The following is a 14,428-nucleotide window of genomic DNA, read 5'->3' on the forward strand; positions in this document are numbered from 1 at the left end:
TGCGCTGATAGTTTGAAGATACCCAGGCAGATCTTGGACCGACATCGGCTAACATCGGCACCGACGTCGGGCCGACGTCGGAAGTGCAACTTCTTCCAATGTCGGGCCGACGTTCAAGCCAATGATGGACCGACGTTTTGCCGATGTTTTAGCCAGTATGCAACCAACATTGGGCCGACGAAGGCCCATCGTATTGCCGACAAAGCTGCCAATGTTCGGCCAACATTGGGCCATATTTCAGCCAATCACATGCCATTTTTACGCCGATGTTTGCTGCACGACGAATATTGGCTACGGATGTGCGACCGACATTGGACCAATCCAGGGCCACATTGCAGCCCATCAAATGCCGTTATTACACCGATGTTTCCTGCACGACGAATATTGGCTACTGATTGGCTTGCCATTATGTAACCATTATTAGTAGGGAATTTTTCTTACCGGAATATTTAAACAATATGCCTCGATGACCCGCTCTTGTAGCTTTGCAGCCCTGTATACTTGGGGCAACAGAAAATTGAATGCTGAGAACTGAAAGCAGTTACTCGATCTATTTCATCTTTTATACCTCATTCCCTTTGCTAACACTAGAAGTGTAGTTTATTTTTTTACCAATTTATCTTTTGCAATAGCGAGTGCTTTATTTGGTACTGGTATTTGGTACAGCAGATCGAAAAAAGTCGTTAGGAAGTAAATGTTGAAAGCGTATGTCCCCCACTTGCAATCCCCACATATGTCCCCCACATGGTAATCGAGAGTATTCATAGTTTAGAGCATTTTTTTGTAACTAAAACATGGTGATGGTGCTTCCGAATCAGCATAAGCTAGCCGAACAGTGCACCACCGACAGTCTGCAGACTATTTATTCTTTGTTTTTTTTTATTTATTTGGTACAACAAAAAATGTATACATTGAAAAATATATATACACAACTAAAAAAGGCCCGCTCTAGTGCAGGTCAGGTTGCTTTGGGGGCACAGTGACAGTGGTGCTGTCAAGGCCCTGGCTGCTGTGGCTGGGCAGGAAGCCAGCTGCCGCGAGCAGCCGATAATCTGCACTCTGAGAGTGGGGATCATCGGGCTGCTCCACAACAAATTCTTCTCTGAAGCGCCGCTTCCTGCCCCCACAGCGATCACCAGACCCTGGCAGCCACCTCTTAATAAAGTTGAGGGCCTCCGCCTGGTCGCACCCAGCTTTTTGGCAGATGACATCTGCATACAAGAACAGAAATACCATAGTACACATGAAGCACTGCTGTACAGAGAATACACAAGGGTACACACACATAAAACAATGAACAAGTCTAACCTGTCACTAATCTACAGAGCCTCAGGTTCACAAAGGCCCTTTTCCCTTTTCTGCCATGAAGGCTGTACAGCACTTGCACGTCATGTGCCAATACAGCCTTCATGGCATTCACACCAATTTTTCGGAGGCCACGTCCCCCAATCTGCAGGAGGTGCTTGCGCTGTAAAAAAATGCAAGAAGCATAGATGGGGTAAACGCTACAGCACATCGAAATGTTTTCATGATAAAATTCTGCAAGAAGAGGACACTGAAAACAACAACTTGAATTTTTGGGCATCACATTTCATTGTTTTTTTACGCTAACTTCAACTCACTTGACCTAAAATGGTTTCCACATCAGCCCTCTCACACTCAGTGTGAGAACCTTTCAAAGTCCTTCTCTGAATGCAGTTTCGCGGTTATGAAATCAAATACAACACTGTTATAACCCTTAATAAATATTGATTCTAGCTATGAAATAGTATAATTACTTTGTACCACGTTTCTTCGAGGTTACAATGTCTTTGCCTGAATGTTGACCAGGAGTAGCTTCTACAGGTGAAAAACGATAAAATATGTGGAATTCAAAAAGAAGCTTGGACATGTTTTTAATCAATGCATTGTAAGCAGAGCACAACAAGATAAATGAACATGATCAAGGCGTACTAAGAGGCAACCTTAGAGCGACCAAATCTTGGTCATAGATGAAACTGATAGAAAAATAAAGGTCGCACTAGATGGTCGCACCATTTGCTGTTTATCTTTTTCTGTGATAGCCAACAAAGAGGCATGTCGCTATAGAAATCTCATCACAATAAACAAAGGTGCATTTTTCTTCACACTGCGAAATTGGGTGCATGTTAGATTTTTAAAAAGGTAAGAAATCGGCTAACACAAGGCAGGGTGAACTGTAGCTCAAAGTAGAGAGAGCCGCAGCGGACACGAAATAGGGTGATAAATGAACAAAATTACTGAATGTCTGTTTTAAGCAGGCTATTGCTAGTCACTGCCCATCAAACACACGATGCCGCCTACATCGTCTGCTAGCTTAGGACAGTTCACTCGGACTTCACAGACTATAGTAAATACAGTCGAATCTCATTAATTCCAACACACTTAATTCGAACTGACGCTGTGGTCCTATCAAAGCTATACCGCGCTCCGAAAATGCTCTCAGCACCCCGCCCAATCCTGCGGTGGCACTTCAGACACCTCATCGCTGTGCTTGAAGAAGAAAATGAAGAAAAGGAAAGAAAAGACTGCGGTGGAATGTTTGCCAAATGCCAATCTGCGACATTCCTGTGCCCCGCTTTGGCTGTTTCTGTCCCTGCCATGTAGAGACCCTTCTCCTCTTAACACTTCGCATGAAGAGAAAGAGGGGAAAAAAAGCTGTCGCAGAGAGTTGGCTCTCTCATGCCGATCTGCAACGCGCCGGTGTCACGCTCCCCTGTTTTTCGTTCCTGCTATGTAGAGACTCTTCTCCTTTCAACACCGCGCATGAAGAGAGAGAGAAAAAAAAAGCTGCCGCGGAGTGTTTCTCTCTCGAATGCCGATCTGCTTTTCTCCAGGTGGAGACACTCCTCCATTCTCATCATGTGTGCTGGCCACGCTCCGGCTGCAGCGCAGATGGTAACAGTGGAAACACAGTTGTCTTCGAAAAGTGTCAGCACTGGACATTGCCGCGCTCAACTTCTTTTGCCAGGAGAATACTGAAGCCGAAGTACAAAAGCTTTGCAAACTGCACGCAAAACTTGTTGACTCGTTGCAAGGCCAACGTGTACAGACATGTATTGACTACTTTAATTAATCACGGATGTCCTGTAATTTGTGAATAAACCTTCTCCATGCACATGCATCACTGCATGGTGAACCCTCCGCTCGTTTACCGTATTTACTTTATTCTACCGCGCCCTTGATTGTAACGCGCGCCCGGTTTCCACGACAAAAAAAAAAAAAAAACTAAGACATCGGTTGCAACGCGCACCCCCTTTTTTCTCGTTGGCCCGCTTGATCACACCACTCGCGAAAACGACTCTTTTTGAGAGCGTCTTCCGTTTAAATATGAAGTACGGGGGAAGCTTATGCCTATCTGACGTGCAACAAAGCATTGCTGTCACTCTAGTTTTACCGTGGCCCGATGTCAGTACACAAACTTGCTTCGCCCCCTTCTCCTAGACGGTTGTGGTGCCAGGCATGTCGAAGTAAAGAGGCGTGTGATCGGCATTCCCGATTTGCCCAAGCAGGTAGCCGTTGTTGTGCCGCAAGTTTAGGAGGAACCTCTGAAGACTCTGAAGCTTTTCTTCGTACTCCTACGGCAACTTCCGGCATATGCCCGTTCGCCTTCGGAGGGAAAAGCCTTTTCTCTTCATAAAGTTCGTTAGCCAGCACCTGCTCGCTTTAAAATGGCTCTGCATTAGCCCTTTTTCTAAGGCTAACTGCATAGCCTGCACTTGGAGCAGTTCTGTCGTCACGGGCCGCTGTGCCGCTCACTGCTTAATCACATACTCGCCGAGCAGCTTCTAAAATTTCTGGAAACCGACCCTGCTGTGGTCCACTGAAGCCTTTGCGTGAATCTTTGCTGTCGACAATATTCTGCTTTTGTTTCCGCCAGTCCCGCACGCACGTTTCGGGAACTCCGAATGACCGCGATGCGGCCCGATTTCTGTCCGTTCCGGCACACGCGACGACTTTTCTTTTAGAAGCAGCATTGTGGTGCACTCGTCGAGTTTTTGGAGTCGGCCCTACCATGCCGTCGATGCTAATGTGCTACAAGATGACGACGAACTCCTCAGCACACGTATGAAGTGCTGCGCATGGGAAACACATAGGCATAAATGACCGACGCGCCATGCCGACGCACGTAGGGGGCGGCCATTTTGTAAGTGGCGATGGCAATAGAATGACCATATTCATTTTTTTTTTCGTACTCGATTCTAACGCACATGCGATTTATGAACTCTCTTAACCGGAAAAAAGGTGCGTGTTAGATTCAAGTAATTACGGTAACTTTCATTATTTTGAACTTCTTTTAATTTGAACAAATTTTCTGGCCTCTTTGAGTACGAATTATTCATATTCGACTGTAGTACAGTGGCTCATGAGATAACCTGACTAGTTTGTTTCCCGAAACACAGTATCTTAAAGCAGTACTAAATTTCTGCATGTTACATAGGCATATTAAAAATCAAGAAATATACACCAAAGCCGCAGCCACAGCTTTACTCTGCACAGCTGCCTCTGCTGCCTCCACTTCTCCAATTGTACCAGCAGGCAGCCGCGGAAGGTCAGAGGGGCGCTGTGCTGGCTGGGCGTGCCGAGGCACGGACAAGAGCCGTACCTTGTGCTTCAGCTGTCGCACCTCCTGCAGAACCTCTCTTTGTTGCTGCCGGATGCCAAGTTGGATCCGCAGGATCAATAGCAATAGAGCTGAAACATACAAGAGTACATACCATATTTACTCGCACAATTTGCATCCTCACATAATTTGCTCACCAGTATAATTAGCCAGCCTGCTTTACTACAAGAAACTTTTTGCTCGCATACTTTGCCCTCCCCAACCAGCCCGAGCCACCTTGCCAGCACACACACAGACATATTTGACTTCATGATGCTCTGGTCAGGCACATCTCTTGTCGAGCAGGCGAGTGCAGTCTTACACAAAATGGACTGAGTGCAAGGTCCCTTCTTCCATGAACTTTTATGCTTTCCCTAGAATATTGAACTTGAAAACTGAAACCTGTTTATGTGTAGTCCGAAATGCCTAAAGGTTTGCCTCCTATCTTCCCACCTTTTCCACGGCAAGAATGTATTCCCGAGACACAGCACAGATGTTGAACGCGTGCAAGGACCTGTCACATCAACAAGATGAGGCAGGTTTTCGCACTCATTTTTTTTCCCCGTTTCGCCATCTGGCCATTGCGTTTTTACCGTTCCTTGTGATAGGCTACAATAATTATATATGAGGCAGATTGCTGTTATAAAGCTTACCGAAGAAAACTGAAACCGTGCTACCGCTAAGCACATCAGCGTGGAGTTCTTCGACATGCAATATTCAGTATGGGAGCCAGCAGAAGAGTGCGTTGAATAAGACTTAGCATAGAAGCTTGGGTGTGTTGGTTAGATATCGGAGGGAACACAACGCAATAGAAGACTGGGACAAGGAATGGACACACACACACATGAAGGGCGACACACACAGCACTGTGTTGGCATCGTGCTTCCTTGTCTGCATCTTACTTTACGTTGGGTTCCCGACAATTAATGGAGAGTACTTATGTTCTCTGGTATAACCCTGTCGTGGGAACTGGTTTTTGTGAGCACTGTTCGGAAGAACTTCAAGAAAATGGGGGCATTTGAACAGGCTTAGCAAACAAATGACAATCCGCTTTGAGACAGCTGTGACAGCGCCTGCAACATATATTCCCAGTTGAGCTTTTAGGCCAGCGATTCCTACTAGCTTCGCACATGATCGGATTGACAAAAAAAGTACACATAATACGCGAGTATATACCGCATTTGACTCTGTAGCTTTGATGAACCAGGCAGATACACAAATTTATCCAAAACTCCATTGATTCTGTTGCAAAATTATTCAACAAACAAATTGCGATGTTATCCATGTTACTATACGATTGTGGCACTTTACCATTGCAGCTTTCCAGGAGGCACACATAGTGCAGCGTTAGTTCACCACTCGCAGTTAATTGTATGCAGTAGGTTGCTCACAGCAACTGACTGCATGCAATGGTGAGCATCTTGCATGCTTGCACCGCTGTTTCAGCATGCTGGCTGCTTCCCATACGGCTATCAATTGATGTTCACAAAATTGGGAAGATGAAAAAAGACTACACAGTGCCCTCTGGCCACCCTATACTCCAAACCTCCAGCCAACAAACAAACAAAAGAAACAGAAGTATGCAAATGAATATTATTCCTAATGCAGCTGGAATGGAGTGTAGTTTTTACCAATTCTGTGTGTTAAGTCAATATGGAGTGAGTTAACTCCATAAAGTAGCTTTTCTCATAACAGTGTTCACTCTATTGTAACACAAGGAGTGACTTCATAGCATCTAGAAGGAAAAATAGAATCTTCAGTATTTGATAGAAATGTGAGGCTCTACCTTAAAACAACAATAATCTGGAAAAAGAACTCATTACATTCGAAAAAAAAAGGTAGCACAGTTGATCCCCTTTACAAGAGACACTGATGTAACAGACAAACGGGGATAAGAGGCACCAGTGTGCAGGCTGACATTTGGCCCATCATGCATCAGGCACTCCGTAGATGCGCCTGTGCAGCCGGGAGCCCTGCAGTCAAGCATGCTGAGCAAGACTGTTGACCACTGTACAATGACACATTGCCACAAAATTTCAAAACTTCATTTCACAGACTTCTGCAAAAGCTTCTTACACTCTTGCATAATTTTTGCACAAGCTTCTCTCATTCTTGCGTGATTTTCATCAGAACATATAAGTGTTGGAAGTTGTATGTCCCCAAAAACTTGCACAATACAAATAGCATACATTAAAGTCTATCACTTAATACGTGCATAGGGTAACAATGAAAGGAAACTCACGCATGGTTTGCTCCGAGCCTTCCCCGTGCGGTGCCTCCTTGAGCATTGGAGAGCACTGTACAGCTAGAGCAAAGTAGCATCAATCCAGTGTTAATGGCAGGCTAACAAGACAACAAAACTAACCCCCATATTCATAAACGCTCCCCGACTCGACTTTCACCCTTCACTTGACAGAGTTGAGCACTGTGCCGCTACTCGTTTGAAAGCGACGCTGCGCTACTCGAGAATCACAGCAGATTATTGCTGACATGCAGCAATTTTCTCTGCTTAAAGACGGCGCTCCCATCAGCCATCTCAAGTGAAGGTGAAGCGTTGAGTGGAGGGACGTTCTAGAATACGGGGGTAAGATTGGTTGCAAGAACACTACAATAGACACACTTAATTTTTACACTTCATCTATATTGTACAGCTACACACATTCTGCGTCCTTATAATGCAACATATACATACAGGCTTATAAGGTAAACACTGTAGGCTGCTCAAATAACACCTACACCAAAAAATTACCCAAAAGTGGCCATGCGCAAAGCACTTTTATTTGAAACTCACAAAACTTTTGCGGTGATGGAGAATAAATAAGACAGGTTACGCTTGGAGGCACATGGGACCTTCGCAGCTTTCATAAAGTACAAAAAACAATATGTGTGTGTGTATGTACACATGAAGCTTCAGCCTTTACATACGGTTTCTTGAAAGAATCGACTATGAATTTTATGGCACCTGTGTCCTTCAGCGCAATTGAAAGCCTGCTGATCAGTGTGTGCAATTGTGGAATAGTTACATGGAAAATGGCGTGAAACACCTAAAATCAAATTTTTCTAGCTAGGAAATATGCAGCTGTGTATACACAACACATGCGGCAAACAGTGGGAGGTGACCACAAGAGTGATTTGAGTGCAAGCGGCAGTATTCCGCATTCATGCACCCCGCCATTTTCAACTGTTGCCCAAAAGCAGCACCACTTCAGCGTGCTACTTTTTTTTTACATCATAAACAGCACGGAATACAGCGAGGATGAAAACAACATATGCAAATAAATTTTGAGCACTATTTATGGTGCGCATGATTGATTGATTGATATGTGGTGTTTAACGTCCCAAAACCACTATATGATTATGATAGACGCCGTAGTGGAGGGCTCCGGAAATTTAGACCACCTGGGGTTCTTTAACGTGCACCTAAATCTGAGCACACGGGCCTACAACATTCCCGCCTCCATCGGAAATGCAGCCGCCGCAGCCGGGATTCGAGCCCGCGCCCTGCGGGTCAGCAGCCGAGTACCTTAGCCACTAGACCACCACGGCGGGGATGGTGCGCATGAAAAAAAAAAAATAGGCCCTTGTACAACGACGAATTCATAATTTGCCTTCACGGACCTTCTGTTAGGCTGCACCACATACAAATTTTTTGTGGCTTTCAAAAGAGATTTGAAAAAAAAATAATAACCGTGTTTACTCTCGTCATGAGCGCACTCACTAAGTCACCCTCATTTCAGTCGCCAAAATTTTGAATTTTTTTTTTCTTCCACATATTAAACACACACCTTACGTTCATCCGCTGAAGTCCCACGGGCTCCCCCCACCCCCTTGTCGCCTTCGCTCGCTGCCACGTGCCATTTTATTTTTGTTTCTATTTGTTCACGAAACGTCCCCTGTCTTTTTTAATTATCTCTTGTAACATATCTGGCATTATCTTGTTCCCGAGGTGCCACAGGTGCTCTGCTATGTAGATGCACCATTAAACTAGTATTTTTGATCAACTGTGCATTTCTGATGTTTACCTTGCAAGTACGTAAAACTGGCATGCTTCTCGATCTACGATACACATGTGGCTTGTCTCACTTTGAAGGAAAAGTTAGCATACAATGGTGTAAATGCTTAGAATTTGAAATATTGAGGCAGCAGCACACCGGAGATGATCATATGGTAAAGAAACAAGTGCTGCCTTATTACTGGCAAGTTGTCACTTATATGTACAAATAAATTTCGCGAGCTAAAAAAAGTACAAAAGCACAGCGAGGCTATGATGTGGTTCAACCTGTGGATTTGCTTCATTTATCACGCCATATGATGAAGCTTCCTTTGGTAAAACTGCTCAGATAAGAAAAAAAAGTTTGCTGTCCAATACAGAAACTATACAAAGTGTGCACGTGCATCTCGCAGCGCCTTTTCATCACTTCCGAAAAGCGCCACCAACATGCCCGGGCACCAACCGAATCTATCGCCTACAACTGCCATGTTGTCTCCTCATGCTTGCACCCGTTTAGTTTTGCCTCACGATGCAAGTTTGAGAAATTATGAGCTGCTAGTGAGGCAAGTTGATTTAGTAGTCCACGCAGAGGGAGCAGAGCTTAGGGTGTTTCTTCGCTGAAAGTTATAACCTGAAATTGAGAACACACATTCCGATTTTCCTAAAAGTACCAGCGTATTTGGCTGGTGCAGATTAACAAAAGCTACTTGAAGAAACTTTGCAATATTTGCATCTTCAGGTGCAACTTCATTATGGGTAAGTGCCATAGCCAAGTATTTACCTGCAAACAGATATAGCTTACCAAGATACTGTACATACAAACTTGTCCGCAGTTAAAATCATGATGGCGAGGAAGGCGTTTAAAATCGTGACGGCGATCGCGGAGATTTGGTATTGCATTGAAACAAACTATAAAGAATGGGAAACAATATTAGTTCACTTTGAAGCATAGCCGATCGGTTCAAGTTGGGTGTCAGGATTTTTTTTAATTAGTCAATTAATTCTATACACGGTCTCTATCATGTTCAGTGACTCCACTGTACATTAGCGTACAACAAAAGCAAAATACAAAGTGAAAAGTGTGTTAAAGCATACGCAAAAAATAAAGTGATGACTGGCGTTACCGCGGCACACACCACGCAAAGTCTCTATCTGCCTTGTATAATATTTTCCTCGACTATTTTCACAAATTGCAATCAAAGAGGCTCAAGCTCAACATCAGCACTGTTTAAAACACTTGGGGGGGGGAAGGGGGGGGGCATTGCTACTTTGGTGGCGTAGGCCGTGACAATATATTCATAATATTATATCTCTTGTAAACTTGCCTAGCTCTGCACGACTAGTTTTCGATGGGAGCAGCTGCGCTTCGCACATCCACTCTTGAAATTGCGGCTCGAGAGATTTTGAGCTTTCACTTGTTTTTGGGCCAGGCAATTTGTAGTGAAAGCAAGATAATAGGCCCTCATAGGTTGTGGCGGGCAGCCGGTGTACGCCGTGGCTGGTATATGTGTCGCACATCTTGATTATCTGGTCTTGTATCGAGTGAACGAGCGAGGCCTTCCTAATCCAATGAGCTCGTTAAAGTAAGACAACAAAAAACCACAATGCTTCCACATCGTTCACAGCAACAGATGACGAGCCCCCAACAAACCGCACTGCAGCACGTGAACTGCCGTAGGTACCCAGGGAGTTACCCGGGCATGGCGGGAGAGGGCCACAATGGCAGAAGTGACATCACAAGAACACTATGTATAAAGGGGACATTTAAAGACTTTTTTCCTATTTTTAAACTTCGTTCACTGTTCTGTCACAATTTATAGCTCAGAATAGTTGTATTTTGAAAAGGGCACTAATTCATAAGCCCAATGGTTCAAGGATGGGTGCATTTAGGGGGCCCATTCTACGTTTTACTTATGCCCTTCAAGAACTTGCTTACAGGGCCAAAGTCCTGTTTCAGAAAGAACACGCTAGTGCGTGGCAAGCAGTCCGTCAAGCATTAGTGCTGGTGAGATTTGGAAATGCAGCGCATGAGCATCCTCATCTGCTACTTCTCTGCTCATGCTCTCGGGGCTTACTTGCGAGGCACGGTCCTTCGCACTTCTCATTTTCACACTGTAAATCAACTGATACCACCTCTGCCTTCCATTATTTAATAAACCAATATTTCATGGTCACGAGGACGAGCTTAAAATGTTTGCTACATCAGACCTGAACAGCATTTTGAGTCATCGAAACTTGCTAGTTGCAGCGAGCATTATGCGAAAAATATGATGTGCTTTACGGTGACAACTTGCAAAACACTGCAGCAACGATTAAAATCATGCATTTTTTGTGCTCACAGGAAATCCCTGAAGCAGGAGGCACTGGGCTAGATAAATTGCGCAGCTAAAATACGGATGCGCTTTCCAATGCTGTCATGCGTACAGGCGAAGAAATGGCAGACAAAACTGGGCGCACCCTGATTCTATGCGCATGCGTCCCATTCACAAGCCTCGCTGCCAGTTAGCACCACATGGCTAACTGTCCATGAGCTCGCTTGTTTCCTGTAACAGTGGACCATACGGTACACCTATTTAAAAACGAGGATAGAATGTATATAATGCAGCATCTGATGAAGCCATGACGATGTGTTGCTGCTGAAATCTGGAACTCTAGTTAGTACCCTTATTGTTAACCAGCCAGCCGACTAGCAAAAAGATTTGCAACTGAAATCATGGCATCTACACCTGCCCTTAAAGGGACACTGAACAAAGTTTTTGCCACCGAGATTTTCAGCCAAAGCAAAAGATTGGGCCATGAAATTCATAGACAATAATAATTTCAAGCAGAAACTACGAAAACATACTGAATTTGATTAGCCTTTTACAAAATGCCGCGTCTAGCGCTTAGACACGGCGTTTTCTAAAAGGTCGCGACATTTATTTTTCAAGTTTTTTTTTTTGTTATTCAAGACAAATCTACGGTGCATTGTTCACAGAAAACAAAATTGCCTCGGTAAGATTTCTTTGCGAGCAGCTTACTAATTCTAAGGCAGGCGCGTTGATTCGCGAACTGAAGGATGCGAGTGATCGATCTTGCCTGCTAGTGGCTAGGCGACAAAGGCTTTACCTCATGTCCTGGTGTAGCTAAGTGACGCAAATGGAGCAGAAAATGTGCATTATCATTTATTTCACCTAAATATCACACGTATGTGACTTATTGCCGGTGACAGGTGATCAGGATGAAGTCGACAAGTTGCAAATCTGAACAAGAATTCACTCGAATGAAAAACCAACCTATACTCACGTGCACGGTGAAGTCGAACACGTCGTCCGTCAATGTTGTCACTGATGCGCGAAGGAAAAGAGAAGAGGACAAGCGACGGGGTCGTCTCTTCCTATAAAGTCGGCGGAACTGCCAGAACGGCCAACACAAAAGGCATCGGGTTGACATTCCTCCATCTGGGCATCAGTCGCTCCACCCGGGCATGCAGCTGCTACTGGTTCTACTACTATCCTCTTCCCGACATTGCAGTGTTGCTGCCATACTCGCAAACCTTTTTAAATTAAAGCACGTAATCATTTATTATCGTGCGCCATACTAAACTTAAAAACAGTGCGCCGGTACATGAGATCACGAAGCGCGGTCCACGCCATCACAAGAGCAATTAGAGAAATGAAACAAAGAAAACAAAAATGTATGAAATATTTTGTCTCAATACGATCCGCAATCCAGTTTCCTGCAGCGGCTTTTGGCTCTGTATGAACGGCCAAGCCAGTGCCAAGCCAAGCTTGCGTCCCTGATCAGCTGTTTGTTTCCATCGAGAATTCAACAGTGAACTGGCAATTTGTTTAGGTGATATTGCTAAAGGGCTTGAAATTGAATATTTCTCTACGTGCTACTGCTGTACTTTTCCTCTCTGTTTCCTGATCACAGTGATGAGATTGAGGAGGTTACAATTTAGAAAACAGCAAGTGCAGCTCAAGCATTGCTAGTATCGCTGTTTCGGTAATAAAATGTTGCAAAGATTTTGCCCCGCGACCTGCTTGCCGTGTTCGAGCACCCAGTAGAAATTTACGGTGCCGCGTTTGAAAGAGTTGAATAAAATTGCAATATTACGAAAGAAAGGCTCTGAAGCAACATCGCATTCTATCAGGCCTACACCTCCCACACCTAGACGAGTAAAACTCGTCGATATTATCTTGCAAAGCTGTGTATAATAATTAAAACACATTCTTTAGCCCACGATGAATTGTTATCTCGTGTGGCTTCTCCATTTGGTACTGTCATGTTAACTTACAAAGGCAACTTTCCATATTTAGTCTCTTTAGATGTTGCAAAAGCTTGACACGTGGTGTGTATGCCATACTGATAATTCTCCTCGTAATCTGGGTCCGCCTCTTTAAACAGCGTCGAATTTTATTGTTCGCAATTGTGTTTGTTTTATACTGTAAGCGAGCTGTGTGATTTCATCAATATTCACGAGTGTTCCCTGACTATACAAACACGCGCGTCTTATTTGGTGCGGTGCACGTTTGTATGTAGCAAAAAATGTCATTTCGTCAGCGTGTGTCTGCATACACTTGCATGCCCTGCAGTACGTGTACATAATTAATGCAGTAAGGACTGCAATGCATAGCCTTGCATGGGACATATATTCCATGCACCCTCAGAGAAATGTTGTTTGTTATGAGCCTACTGTTTATCATTACTTTTTTTTTTCGTTAAAGTTTCATCTCCATATAAAGCAGCTGTATACAAGCACGAGCTTCAGCAGCTTCCTCGTTGTTCCATTTTAAATAAAAACACCAAGCCTACCCGAATCAATGATCTGTTTGCTATCATTACTGTTATGTGTTCTACGATGTACACAAGGACAGTAGTATACAAAAAATAGGGAGGGAATTGAATGCCCTGCCTGCATGGCTGCGCCGTTTCACAAGATCAGGCGCTGCACTGTGAAGCTTCCTACCGGCCTGCAGAAATTCAAGGGAGCGTACAATAGCGTGGTTCAAGAGGACTTGTGGGGAATACTAGACACACTGGGTGTAAAAGATGGAGTCACTAATCGTTTAAAGGAAATCTATAAAACTAACAAGGTAGTTAAAAAGTGGGAAAAACAGGTATCCAAGCCCACAGTGGTGAAACGTGGACTTAGGCAGGCGTGCCCACTGTCACCCTTCTTATTCATGATGTACCTACAAGGATTAGAGGCCAAATTAGAGGCAAGGGGACTTGGCTTCAACCTCTTTTTAGTCAAACAAGGAAAACTCATTGATCAGGCACTATCAGCTTTAATCTACGCAGATTATATAGTGCTAATGGCCGACAACAAGGAAGATTTGCAGATGTTGATGGACATCTGAGGTAATGAGAAAGATAGGTTAGATTTTAGATTCAGTTAGGAAAAATCAGTAGTCATGATTTTTAATGATAACAAAGGTAGTGAGCTTAGAATACAGGAAGTCACGCTAGAGATAACAGATAAACACAAATAACTGGGCGTATGGATAAGCAATGGGACCGAGTATCTGAGGGAACACGAAATATGCATGACGACTAAAGATAACAGGAATGCAGCAGTGATGAAAAATAGGGCACTGTGGAATTACAATAGGTATAATGTTGTGAGAGGAATATGGAAAGGGGTCATGGTTCCTGGGCTGACGTTCGGCAACGCGGTCTTGTGCACGAGGTCAGAAGTTCAAGCAAGATTAGAAATTAGGCAACGTGAAATATGTAGGCTAGCTTTAGGAGCTCACGGGAATACACCAAATTAGGGAGTACAAGGTGATATGAGATGGACATCATTTGAGCGCATGGAAGCCAGCAGCAAG

At 44.2% G+C, this 14,428-nt stretch overlaps 1 protein-coding gene across 2 annotated transcripts; it reads right to left on the bottom strand.

Moving 5' to 3' along the window:
* Window positions 1–457: 457 nt before the first annotated feature.
* LOC142786932 (uncharacterized) lies at window positions 458–12,135 on the bottom strand. Of its 2 annotated transcripts, none has more exons than XM_075884600.1 (5): window positions 11,898–12,135; window positions 6,864–6,918; window positions 4,625–4,713; window positions 1,309–1,468; window positions 458–1,211 (listed from the first exon to the last, which is right to left on the bottom strand). In XM_075884600.1, the coding sequence occupies exons 1-5, from the start codon at window positions 12,042–12,044 to the stop codon at window positions 949–951; spliced, it is 714 nt and encodes a 237-aa protein (XP_075740715.1). In that variant the 5' UTR covers window positions 12,045–12,135; the 3' UTR covers window positions 458–948. The 2 variants fall into 2 exon arrangements, with proteins under 2 accessions (XP_075740715.1, XP_075740716.1); XM_075884601.1 differs by having other exon boundaries at window positions 6,864–6,926; window positions 11,898–12,029.
* Between the last annotated feature and the right edge of the window lie 2,293 nt (window positions 12,136–14,428).

This window comes from Rhipicephalus microplus, unplaced genomic scaffold (genome assembly GCF_043290135.1).
Source record: "Rhipicephalus microplus isolate Deutch F79 unplaced genomic scaffold, USDA_Rmic scaffold_39, whole genome shotgun sequence".
Lineage (NCBI taxonomy): Eukaryota > Metazoa > Arthropoda > Arachnida > Ixodida > Ixodidae > Rhipicephalus > Rhipicephalus microplus.

Coding starts and splice junctions, on each gene's coding strand:
- LOC142786932 (XM_075884600.1), bottom strand. CDS start 12,044: ATGTCAACCCGATGCCTTTTGTGTTGGCCGTTCTGGCAGTTCCGCCGA. Junction 6,919..11,897: donor TGTTCGACTTCACCGTGCAC/GTGAGTATAGGT, acceptor CTAGCTGTACAG/TGCTCTCCAATGCTCAAGGA. Junction 4,714..6,863: donor AGGCTCGGAGCAAACCATGC/GTGAGTTTCCTT, acceptor TGTATGTTTCAG/CTCTATTGCTATTGATCCTG.